The sequence below is a fragment of the Delphinapterus leucas genome, chromosome X (assembly GCF_059928025.1).
Source record: "Delphinapterus leucas isolate spDelLeu-1000000601 "Yukka" chromosome X, BTC_Dleu_Yukka2, whole genome shotgun sequence".
Lineage (NCBI taxonomy): Eukaryota > Metazoa > Chordata > Mammalia > Artiodactyla > Monodontidae > Delphinapterus > Delphinapterus leucas.
Window position 1 is genome coordinate 42,941,437 of NC_143150.1, and position 12,675 is coordinate 42,954,111.

The following is a 12,675-nucleotide window of genomic DNA, read 5'->3' on the forward strand; positions in this document are numbered from 1 at the left end:
AGCAAAACAAAAACAAAACAAAACCAAAAACAAAAAAACAAACAAAAAAAATCTAACACCCTTTCAGATAAAAACACTGAACAAACTAGGAATAAAAGGGAAATGCTTCAATATGGTAATAAAGGACATTTGTGAAAAACCTACAGCTAACATACTCAAAGGTGAAAGACTGAAAGCTTCTCCCCTAAGATCAGGAAAAAAAACAAGGATGCCTGCTTTTGCCACTTCTATTCAACACTGTACTGGAGATCTAGCCAGGGCAATTAAGCAAGAAAAAAAAAACTATCCAGATTGGAAATGAAGAAGGAAAACCATCTCTATTCACAGATGACATGATCTTAAATATAGAAAACCCTAGAGAATCCACACAGAAAAAGAGAACTATTAAAACTAATACATAAGTACAGCAAAGTTGCAGGTACAAAATCAATATACGAAACTCAACTGTATTCCTATACACTAGCAATGAATAATCCAAACAATGAAATTAAGAAAACAATTTCATTTACAACTGTATCAAAAGAATAAAATGTTTAGGAATAAACCGAACCAAGGAACTATAAGACTTAAACACAGAAAACTATAAAACATCATTGAAAGAAATTAAAGAAGGCTTAAATACATTCCAGCCCATGTTCATGGACTGAAATATTTAATAATACTGTTAAGACAGTAACATTCCCCAAATTGATCTACAGATTCAATGAAATCCCTATCAAAATTCCAACTTCCCTTTTTGCAGAAATGGACAACCTGATCCTAAACTTTGATAAAGAAGAACAAAGTGGGAGAACTCACACTTCTTGATTTCAAACCTTATTACAAGGTTAGAGTAATCAAAACATAAGGATAAGGATATCCTGGCATAAGGATAGATATATGTATCAATGGAATAGAATCAAGAGTCCAGAACTAAACCTATAAACATCTATGACCAATTCATTTCCACAGGGGTACCAAGACCATTAGATAAGGAAAAAATTAGTCTTTTCAACAACTGGTGCTGGGACAACTGGATATCTACATGCAAAAGAATGAACTTGGAAGTCCTACCTTATGCCATATATAAAAAGTAACTCAAAAGGATCAAAGATCTAAATGTAGGAACTAAAGCTCTAAAATTCTAAGAAGGAAAAGATGAAAAATCTGCATGACCTTGGAATAAGCAATGGTTTTTAAAATATGACATCAGAAGAACAGAACTTTAAGAAAAAATAAATTAGACTTCTATAAAATTTAAACTTTTGTGTATTAAAGGACACTATATCAAATGAAAAGACAACCTACAGAATGGGAAATATTTTTGCAAATCATGTATATAAGAGCCTAGTAGCCATCACATATAAAGTACTCTTACAATTCAACAATAAAAGACAATGCAATTTAAAAATGGGCAAAGGATCTGAATAGACATTTTCCCCGAAGAAGATATACAAATGGCCAATAAGACATGAAAAGATGCTCTTCATCATTAGCCATTAGGGAAATGCAAATCAAAACCACGATGAGATACCACTTTACACACAGTAGGATGGCTATAATAAAAAAGACAGACGATACCAAGTGTTAGAAAGGATGTGGAGAAACTGGAACTTTCATGTATTGCTAGTGAAAATGTAAAATGGTACAGCCACTTTGGAAAATATTTTGGCAGTTCTCCAAAAAGTTAAACATAAAGTTATCACATGACCCAGCAACTTCCAGTGTATACCCAAGAGAATTAAAAATATACATCCATATAAAAACTTATACCTGAATGATCATAGCAGTATTATTTATAACAGCCCCAAAGTGGAAACAATCCATCAGTTGATGAATGAATAAACAAAATGTTATGTATCCATAAAATGGAATATTCAGCCATAAAAAGGAACTGTTATGGACTAAATGTTTGTCACCCCCCAAATCCATATCTTGAAGTCCTAATCCCCAACATGATGATATTTGGAGGTGGGGCTTTGGGAGGTAATTAGGTTTATACGAGGTCATGAGGGTGGAGCCTGTGTGATGGGATTGGTGACCTTATAAGAGGACCAAGAGACCAGAGCTATCTCTCTCTTCCACCTCTATGTGAGGATACAGCAAAAGGCAATCATCTGCAAACCAGGAAGAGGGTGCTCACCAGAACCTGTCCATGACGGCATTCTGATCTTGGACTTTTAGGCTCCAGAACTGTGAGAAATAAGTGTTTGTTGTTTAAGCCACCCAGTCTATGGTATTTGTTACAGCAGCTCTAGCTGACTTAAGACAGGAATGAAATACTATATGCTATAACATGGATGAACCTTGAAAACATTATGCTAAGTGAAAGACCCCAGACACAAAAGGCCACATATTATATGAGTACATTTATATTAAATATCCAGATAGGCAAATCCATAGAGAAAGTAGATTAGTGGTTGCCAGGTGATGGGGGCAGGGGGAAATTGGGACTATCTACTAACAGGCATTGGTTTCTTTTGGAGTGATAGAAATGTCCTGGAATTAGATAGTGGTGATGGCTGCACAACACTGTGAATATATTAAAAATCTCTGAATTATACATGTTAGAATTATTAAAATGGTATATTTTATCTCAAATTTAAAAAATTTTTATCCAAATCATATTTACAACTGTATATGAAATAGAAGCATTTGAAAAAAAATAAAATTTAAAAACAGAGGGGCTGTGGATTATATTTTCCTCTTTAAAAACCTCTTAATTTTCAGTATAGCATTGTTTATAACAAGAAAAAACTGAAACCAACCTAAACATTCATCATTAGGGAACTGATTAAATTATGATGCAGTTATCAAAAAGAATGAGATATAGTACAGGTAGTTGAAAAAAGCAGAGGGGCAAACAGTGGCTGAAGTATGATCCCATTTTTGTGTGTCTTTTTTTTTTTTTTTTGGTGGGGGGTGCCCTCACCGAGCAGTATGCGGGATCTTATTTCCCCAAACAGGGATCGAACCTGTGGCCCCTGCAGTGAAAGCGCAGAGTCTTAACCTCTGGACCGCCAGGGAAGTCCCTCTGTGTGTTTTTAACGCTGTGCAAGCACACTTGTATCTGCACAAGCTCTTATCAGTGGTAACCACAGAAGAGCGGGACTTGGAGACTTATTTTTAATTTTATGCTATTTGGTATTATTTGATATTTTAATAAAAATTGTTTGAAATAGGGCTTCCCTGGTGGCGCAGTGGTTGAGAGTCCGCCTGCCGATGCAGGGGACACGCGTTTGTGCCCCGGTCCGGGAAGATCCCACGTGCTGAGGAGCGGCTAGGCCCATGAGCCATGGCTACTGAGCCTGTGCGTCCGGAGCCTGTGCTCCGCAACTGTTGTGGAGAGGCCACAACAGTGAGAGGCCCGCGTACCGCAAAAAAATAAATAAATAAAAAATTAAAAAAAATATTTTTGAAATAAAATGTTTGATTCATCTTTTGGAAAACAACTTCAAGTATTTAGATGGCTTTCAAACATAGTAGATATTCAAGTATTTGTTGAATATAACAGTTGCTGTATGCAAGGAAAGCTTCTTCAAACGTTATTGTGTTTTACAATCAGAAAATGGATGTTGCCATAACATGATCTACATTTTCTGAAAGACTGTTTGGAAATGCTGCCTTATGATGAGTACAATTTGCCACAAAGCCATTTTATGTGGTATATGTGCCACAGAAGAAAAAACATTGTTAGGTGAAAAACAACTCTACATATGAAGAGAATACAAAATGAGAAATTATATTCCTAATAACAATGAAAAATTATGTATTATGCAGTGGTTTGTGATCTTAGATATATAACGTGACCTTGATGTAAAGGTATTGTGCCTATAAGGACATGAAGGCCATTTATCAGTAAAGAGAAAATTTGCTTGGGTTAATGCACAGAAAGGTACTAATGATATATAATAATAGGAACATTATACAAGTATTAAATTACATGAAAATGTACAAAAGGTATCTGTAGCGTGAGACACCTAAAAGGTACATTAGCAAAAATAAAGGATACATATTTCTTCTAATTCTTAATGCTGTCAGAGAATCTCCAGGACTGAATAAACATTGGAGAAATTTACTTTGAGGTAGAGATGAAAATACCAAAACAGAAATTCATACTTCTACTTATGGAGTAATGATGGCAATATAAGAAAAAAAATCCTACCTGCCATTCAAATTCGCTATCTGACCAATCCCAGTATGTGCTAATAGAAGAAGAGACATCACTGCAGACACTCCCCTCAGGGAATAAATCAAAAGACGTGAAGTCCTGATCATCTAATAGGGAATAGCAATCATCTTGATCTCCAACAGAAACTGATGAAAACAGCTCCTCACTGCATTCTGAGCTGGCCACACTTGTTCCACAGGAAGTTAAGTTCCACCTTAAAAACAACACAAAAGAAATCACAACAGAAACTACAGAATCCACACAATTTTAAGATACAAATAGGATACGATTATTACATTTATGAGGAATATGAGCATATTTTTAGATACGATAATGATATTGTGATTATTTTCAAAAGAGCTCTTATCTTTTAAAGATAGATACTAAAATATTTATGAATGAATATGTCTGGTATTTGTCTCAAAATTATAAGGAAGGGGTTGAGGAATGAGTAGGGGTATAGATAAAGCACACTGCCATATGTAATTGTTGAAGCTGCATGATGGGTATATGGGGTTCATTACACTATTCTCTACTTTCCTATCGGTCTGACTGGAGCCGGACTGAGTTCAAATTCTTGCTCTGTCACTTGCCTGCTGTTTGATCTGAAGCGAAACAAATCCTCCCCAAGCCTGGGTCATCATCTTTAAAATGCGGTTACTATTTACATTATATGAGAATGCATACAGAGCACTCAGCAGACATAAAATGTGCTCAATACATGGCAGCTATTATTATTAAAGGAAGAGAGTAGCCAGTGCAGGGCCAAGAAAAGCACCAACAAAGTACACAGGTAGAAGCTCAAAGTGTTTCTTATATTTAAATAACTTTTACATATCAATGATATACAGGATCATTGCAAAGATGCTGGAACAAGAAAGGAGTGATGAATAAGACTAAAATGACCAATAATTCCACTAACTAACAATAAATGATCCATAATGTTTTGGCACTTTTTTCTACATGAATATGTACATTTTTACAGAATCAGCATTGTGTGTGTGTGCGTGTGTAGATAGATATTAGTGTCCTACTTTTATTCACTTAACATTATATACTGAACATTTACCCAACTATATTACTTGAAAACATTTTAATGCCTATATAATATTCCACTGATTCAATGTATCATAATTTATTTAACATTATTCCTTCAATAATAGGTACTTAGGCTGTTTCCAATTCTTTTTTTGGTATTACAAATAATACTGAGATGAAACCGTTTTGTTTATAATTATTTATATAAATATATATAATCTCTCAACATAGATTATTTGAAAGGAAATTACTGAGTCAAAGAATATGAACACTTCTAAGGGTGACAGTATACTTAGCCAAGTGCCTTTTCCGAAAAGGCTGCACTAATTTGCCCTCCCCAAAGCAGTCCATAAAAGTGCTCATTTCACCACAACCTTAACAGCACCGAAATTTTCATTTTTAAAAATTTTACCTAGCTGTTAGGAGGAAAACATTTTTATATCAATTTTTATTTCTTTGATTACTGGCAAGAGCAAAATTAAAAATAATTATTAGCTATTTTGCTACAGCATTTTACTAGGTGTTACTATTTTCCTTGTTGATTTTGTTAGAGTTCTTTATATGTTAAGGATATTAACATTTGTCTGTATTATTTGTTGCAGGGTTATATATTTTTTAAATTTTTTTATCTTGAAATCTACAAATCTGTTTTCTTTTATAAATTTCCACTAGCTTTATATTATTAATGAGATAATCTTCATTGCTTTGGCAGTAGCCTAGGGAAATTAACCCTTAAGACATGATTTAGTATATCTGATACTAATAAGGTACTAAAATAATGACTTCCTGAATAAAAGCTTGTTATTACCTATCATTAGGTTGTTTCTCACCTTTCATTAAATCCAGTTTTTTCCTGAATCGTGTGTTCATTTTTTAAACTTCCCCTCTTATTTTATATAGCTAATCTTAATTCCAAAGTTCTTGATTTACAAAATTTGGGCATCCTGACAATTTTATGGCACCTTTTCCTTTGTACTAAAGGTAAAGTATTTTAAAGTACTGAAACACACACACACTCTAAACTATTATAGTTCAGTAATATAAAAGCAGAAGTCAACAAACTTTTATAAATAGGCAAAAACCTAAAACTCACCTAAGAATCCTAGAATACCTTGTAACATTACCTAGTTTCATCACGTGATTGCTAGGTAAGCAGTATCCTCATTTTTTAAAAATCAACAAACCTGGTAGAATTAACCAAATTGCCTCAGTCATGCAATAAGGCAATAGAAAGCTGTGAATGACAATTACAGTGAAAGTTCTGTCCTTTCACACACTCAACAAACATTTAGTCAGCATCTTCAGTGCCAAAGCACTGTGTCATGTGTACTAGGAGAAGCTGTTAGATAATTGTTTTTAATGAGAATTTCTTTTTAGCTTCGAAAACTTAGTAGAAATGTGTTTCCCTTCATGAGTAATAATGACTCTTTTTTAAAAACTAAGCCATATTTAATAACCTAATCATTACATCACTGACAAGGGAGTCAGGAATTTGCTTGGTTTTGTGCTCTTACCTTAGGGCAAAATCAGGATGTTCCTCAGTTTTCCAGATCTATAACTTTATAACAGATACTGCAAGGTTCTGGGTATTCTTAGAAGCCTTAGCTCCTTGTTCTTTTCTTTTTTTTTTTTTAAATTAACAGTGGCAAGGAAATTGGTCTCATACTTGAAACAATCATTTACAAAATAGAAAACTAGTACTTTGAGTTTTTTAAAAATTCTATTATCTTCTAATATGCAAATATTCTTATTATTTTAAGACAAGGTAGATAAAAACCAAGTAGGAAGTACTTTCATCCACTGCTGGTGGGAATGTTAAATTGGCACTGGCATAATCTTTCTGAAAAGCAATTTGGTAGTGTATATACAAACAGCTTTAAAAAGGTTCATTCCTTTGGACTCAGTAATTGCCTTGCTAAGAATCTATCCCTTTCCCCAAATAGAATTTTGGAAAAAATATGTATATACAAACATGTCCAAACAATATTATAATAGCAAAAAAAAAGAAAAACAAACGCCCCCAAAACACTGGGAATAATTAAATGATATATCTATATCTGAATAATGGTGTTTTAAAAATCATTAAAAATCATATTTTCAGGCTATTTATTGAAAAAGAAAATAAAATGTAACTGCAAATAACCTAGTCACAAATTATATATATAGCCGGATCCTGATTTTTAAAATTATTTATGTACAAAGAAATAACATTAAAAGTAACAACAGGGAATTCCCTGGCGGTCCAGTAGTTAGGACTCGGTGCTTCCACTCCGGGGTGGGGGTTTAATCCCTGGTCAGGGAACTAAGATCCTGCTAGCGATGTGGCACAGCCAAAAAACAAAAACAAAAACGGTAACAACATCAAAATGTTGACAGCTGTTATCTTTAGTGAAAAGGATCATAAGTGGTCTTTATAGTTTCGTATATGCCGACAATTTTCTATAATGAACTTTTATAATAGAAATTTAAGAGATGCTTTTAGACTGTTCTGTTGGTTTCAAATGTGTAATGGAAGAGCACTGTGTACGTGTGCTCAGCACTGAACTCTTCAAATTTACAAAGCCCTTACATCTTATTCCACTAAGAGAAAACTACCTAACACTAAGATCCTAGCTATAACCATGCAATTATTCACAAAGGAGACTTTCTCCATATTTTAAAAGAAATGTTGAAAAGAATCCATGAAATGGGGTTTAACTCAACAACTAGGCTTGCTGCCCAAATTTTAATTAAAAATAAAAAGCCAAGAACATTTATCTGCAAGGCTTTTCAGCAAGAATACACAGATGAAGGGCTTTCAGTGGTATTTTTCTAAAATTAAGAAAAGCATGTGCACCACATACATTCTTCTGCAGTCCTTTCACTCTCAGGTAGACCTATTACCTCTCAGGATAAGAATCCAGGCAATGAGCACTGTGGAATACAGTCCTACTCTCAAGTTGATGAAAGCCATTCCAAATCCATGCCATTTATTCTCAGTTAACAGTCCTCTTTGTATTCATCACTGACTCCCTGCCAGAATCCCCATACAGCCACCCTGACTTCTGCTACTCCTCTGGAGCCCAACAAGACATCAAGGTCCCAAGTTAGAGCAGATGACACAACCCCCCTACTTACTCATTCAAATTTCCAACTCTCCTCCCAGCGACCTCCATTGTCTTGGGATCCTTACCCATCCCTCCTACCCCCTCTACAGTCTGGGAAGTAAACAACATTCCATGTCATTTCTAAGGCTAATTTTTCCATTTGGCCTTCTGAGTTAATCCCATCCATCTCCTGTCATCCCACCTGATCTTGTATTTTCAATTTCTCTCTTTCCTGTGGGCTGCTCCTAAGGAGCTAAAACATCTGTTCTTGGAAAATAAATAAATAAACAAGGCAAAAAAACAAATGAAGAAACCTTCACTTTTTTTTTCAAATTACCACATCTCTCCTTCCTTTCCCTGTTAAATTTATTGAAAAGTGTCTTCTATTCTCTCAGCCTCTGTAACCCCACAGTTCCACTCCTATCACACTACTGGAATCTCTGTTCTAGAAATCGATATTTCTAGCCTAAATAGTTCTCCAAAGCCTGATCCCCATTCTCAATTTGTCACAACAAGCCCCCAAACCAAATTCCTCCTGCCTCTGTAATATATCTCACTTCATGAAACGTGATTCTCCCACCTGTACTCACAACTCTTCTGCACCTCTAATTCTCTAACAAGACAGGAAAACTGTGGGTAGAACAAAAGGCACACGGTAGTCTTGGGCTTTTTCTAGTTAATGGTGATTGAAAATGGGGCTCTGAAATCACAGAACTGAGTAACTGCTTTATACAATATGTAGTTCATTTTGTATCCTGCCAATAGGGTATACAAAAGTGAGGCACTGTCCTCCCACATGCTTTTCACAATTGTTCAATGTCAAAGTACTGATGCACTCCTGAAAGAGGAAGAGAATAACACACTGATTAGTTCATATTAACCTCCTTCATCTCGCAACTTAATTACAGGACCTACCAATATCATTATATTTTTTTCAATTTGCTAAATGATATCCTTTTTTGATGACAGTGGAAGTTACCATGGACAAATGCTAAGAGAAAACCCACAATTACACCAGAAAAATCCTGTCCCCCAAACTAAAAAAAAAAGCCTTAAAACTATATATATATTCCATACTGATATTTCAATTAAAAATGAAATAAGTTTTAAGTTTTTTTGGCTTACTGACGTTTATTTTATTCCCCCCAAATTCTAGACAAACCCAACTTGGTCATAAAATCCTAAAAGATACTCCTAGAAAAGTGAATTCTCAGGAAACTGGCTATGTTCATGTAATTTATTTTCCACTGAACCTAGACCAGTGACACACCAATCTAAGTCACAGGTGACTCTAAACGCAACAAACATTCGAACTTAGGAATCATAAGTAATAGTGCCTTGACTCTCTTGATTAACGAAGACTGCATAGATACCCCAGAGTCCAGTAAATGAGCAGACACAAAATCATCATCGTCATAAGGCCCTTATCAACAGCATTATTTAAACAATCTCCATAGTTTTGTTATCCGGTAACAAGGAAGAAGCAAAATAAAGGTAAATCAAGTACCTACCCACTGACAAGCTTTCTATTTTCAATGAAACTTGTTTTATAATGATTAAACCCAAGGCACGATATCAGAACTCAACTATTCAGATCTGATTTCTGTTTTGGATTGTTGCTTGAATTGGTGAATGTGCTGTGACCCATACAACTCCAAAATAAAAGAACTCCCTAAACTAAACTTTGCCCACATACATGATTTAGCTGTTTTCTTCTCCCTGAAAAGAAATGACTGGAAGCATATGGTCCTCTCAAACGCCATCCTGAGGAGCGGGTAAGAAGGCAGAACGTTCCAGAAGGAGAAAAGATTTAAAAAGCAAGGTAGCCTAGGGCAGAAACATCACCTGCTGTAAGAATTGCTAATTCTGCTTCCCCTTATCTCCGCTGAGGAGGGTACAGAGCAAGATACACTAGACCTGCTACCATTCCAAGCCTTGTGAAAAGTAGGGTAGGAGAGGGGGGTTTAAAAAAGCAGGCAGTAACTAGAAAAAATGCTTGACTTGGGAAAACTGGGGCTGAACAAGAACCTCCCCCTCTACCTTCACCACCTCATGCTGGAAAACAACCTTGACCCTACCAAGGTCTGTAAGACAAGGGGTAGAAAAACACAAGGATAAAATTGGGAGGAGGAGAAAGAACAGAACAAGCTGTAAGAAATGTATTATTCACCATGCTTCACTCCCCATCACCCCCACACATTTTGGCAGCACTTACCCTCAGCCTCTGTCCCCACTCCCTTGCCCTCACCATCAGAGCAGGCTAATTCTGAGATCATTTAACTTTCCTGTGTATATGATTTATTCCAGTGCTGCAAAACTTAAAACATCAAATATGTGCACAAGTATTCTTTTACCTTATTTTCCAATGCAAACAATTCTAAGCACACTTGATTTCATAAATATTTTACATTCATGCTATCGTCACATCATGGGTTTCTGTGAGTTAGTCTAAGAAACCATAACAACCATTTATAACACTAGAGCCATTAGCTCTGTTCCAAGTTTCATCACTGGCTCCGAAGGAGTAATCCTGGCTTTGCCTGACTCGGTTTTATTAACTTGGGCACAGTCTTTTCTCTCTGGGCCTCAGTTTCCTCATTTTTGCAATGAGGATTTGGAACAGCTGTAACAAGTTTACTACCATTTTCTTTTCACACGTGTTATAGCGATGTTCTGTATGATTATTTAATCGTAACACCTTGTTTCCAGACTATAACTTTCTTTTAGGTAAGAATCATATTTTATATATTCCTTGTACTTGGTAGAAGGTTAGTAACTCTGTAGATTGATTTAAGGGGTTGGGGGGGAGCATGCAAAAGTCATTAAAATGTGGAACGATTTGTTCGTGTTCATATTGTAAAGTGGACCAGAAATCAGAACTAGACTCCTTAATTCAACTCCAGTATTTTCCATAGCTGAATCCCTCTCTCTCTCCCTCCTCCCTTGTTCTCCACCCCCCCAGGCCTCTGTGTGTGTGTGTGTGTGTGTATACACACATATACATATAATATGCACCTATGTTATAGGTTGGGGTATGTGTAAAACATCTTCAAATCCCCCACATTTGATATAACACAAATGCCTGCATGAGAGAATTCTCCAGAACATTCTACCTTCCAATAAATCCAGTTAGGGGATGCACCCTCTGAATAAATTTGTATAAGCAAGCCCATCCTAAGCTTCGCTGCATCCTTCCACTGGGGGAGCAAACCAAAGGATGTGCTTCAGGAAGGAATCTTCCAGATTTAAGCTTATACATTTTGGCAGGGCCTAAAGCGCTAGGGCAAAGAGTTCATAGAGCAAAGAAAAAAAAAAGAATCGCCTGGTCTCCTAGAGCTTCACTAAAAAAATGGGGGGTTGGGGGGTGAAAATAGAGCTATGAGACAGGTTAAAAATTGGGAAAAGGAAGATTCTAGCTTTTAAAGTGCCACCTTTCAAAAAGATCGACTTTTGATTTTGAGCCATCCGAAATCCTCTCTATGGAGGATTGGATTGTACCGGAAATGGAAGGGGTTAAACTTTTGAGGGTGAATGAAAACAGGGAAGCATCTAAGAATCAAGGGTTGGGGTTTGCGATTCGCAGGGTACAGATGGGGCGGGAGGGGGAAGGGAGGAGTCGCTGGGTCAGAAGATGAATGGGGGAAAAGAGAGAGAGTAAAATGCCGGCCAAAAGGAAAATCGGAGGACAGGGGTGAAATGGGGAGGGGAAGAGGGAAGGAGCCCGGGAATGAGCGCTGGGCGGAGGAAGGTGGGGGAGGGGGCGACTGGAAACGCAGACCCGAGGCGGAGGGCCAGAATGGGGGGAACCCGGCGTTCTCCGGCTGGAAGCAGGGGTGTGGGCAGTCTGCCCCTGCCCTCAGCGGAGGTTTGTACCTGTTGGTGTGGAAGCGGTGGAGCGGATCCGTGCGATGGCAAGACGAGAGCTGGCAGCCGAAGTCGCTGATGTCCAGGCAGCCCGGCTCCTCGCTCGGGCAGGTGCCCACCCCGCGAGGGGGTCCCAGAAGCGGGAAGGGCTCCTCAGGGGTCAGAAACTTCTCGTACGAAGTGGTGGCTGACGCTTCGTCGGACATGGTTGGAGATGGCCTGGCTCGGGCTCCCTCTACGGCCCCCAGCTGCTCCCGCGACCGTCCCTGCCCCCACTCTAACCTGTCCGCTGTCGCCGCCGCCGGGGTGTGCCCGCCGCAGCTCCCTGGCAGGCTGCGCACCGCGGCCCACCGCTGCCCGGGGACTGCCGGGCGGCACGAAGGGGCTGCCTGAAGCTACAGGCGCCTGCCGGCCACTCAGTCAGCGCCTCAGTGGCCTCTGCAAGCACCTCAGCCGTCGCTGCCGCTGCCGCTGCTGCTGCTGCCCGGCCCAACCCAGTCAGTGCAGCGCCGCCACCGCCACCCGGCCCGCCCACTG

The 12,675-nt window shown here is 37.9% G+C and overlaps 1 protein-coding gene across 1 annotated transcript in view; it reads right to left on the reverse strand.

Annotated features, from left to right (window-relative positions):
- FAM199X (family with sequence similarity 199, X-linked) overlaps positions 1-12,675 on the reverse strand; it is a 28,470-nt gene extending 15,795 nt beyond the window's left edge. The window contains exons 1-2 of the mRNA XM_022563873.3: positions 12,148-12,675; positions 4,145-4,364 (exon numbers count right to left, since the gene is read on the reverse strand). Of these exons, the coding sequence (XP_022419581.1) occupies positions 4,145-4,364; positions 12,148-12,344 (417 nt within the window). The 5' untranslated portion in view covers positions 12,345-12,675. The remainder of the gene's footprint in view (positions 1-4,144; positions 4,365-12,147) is intronic.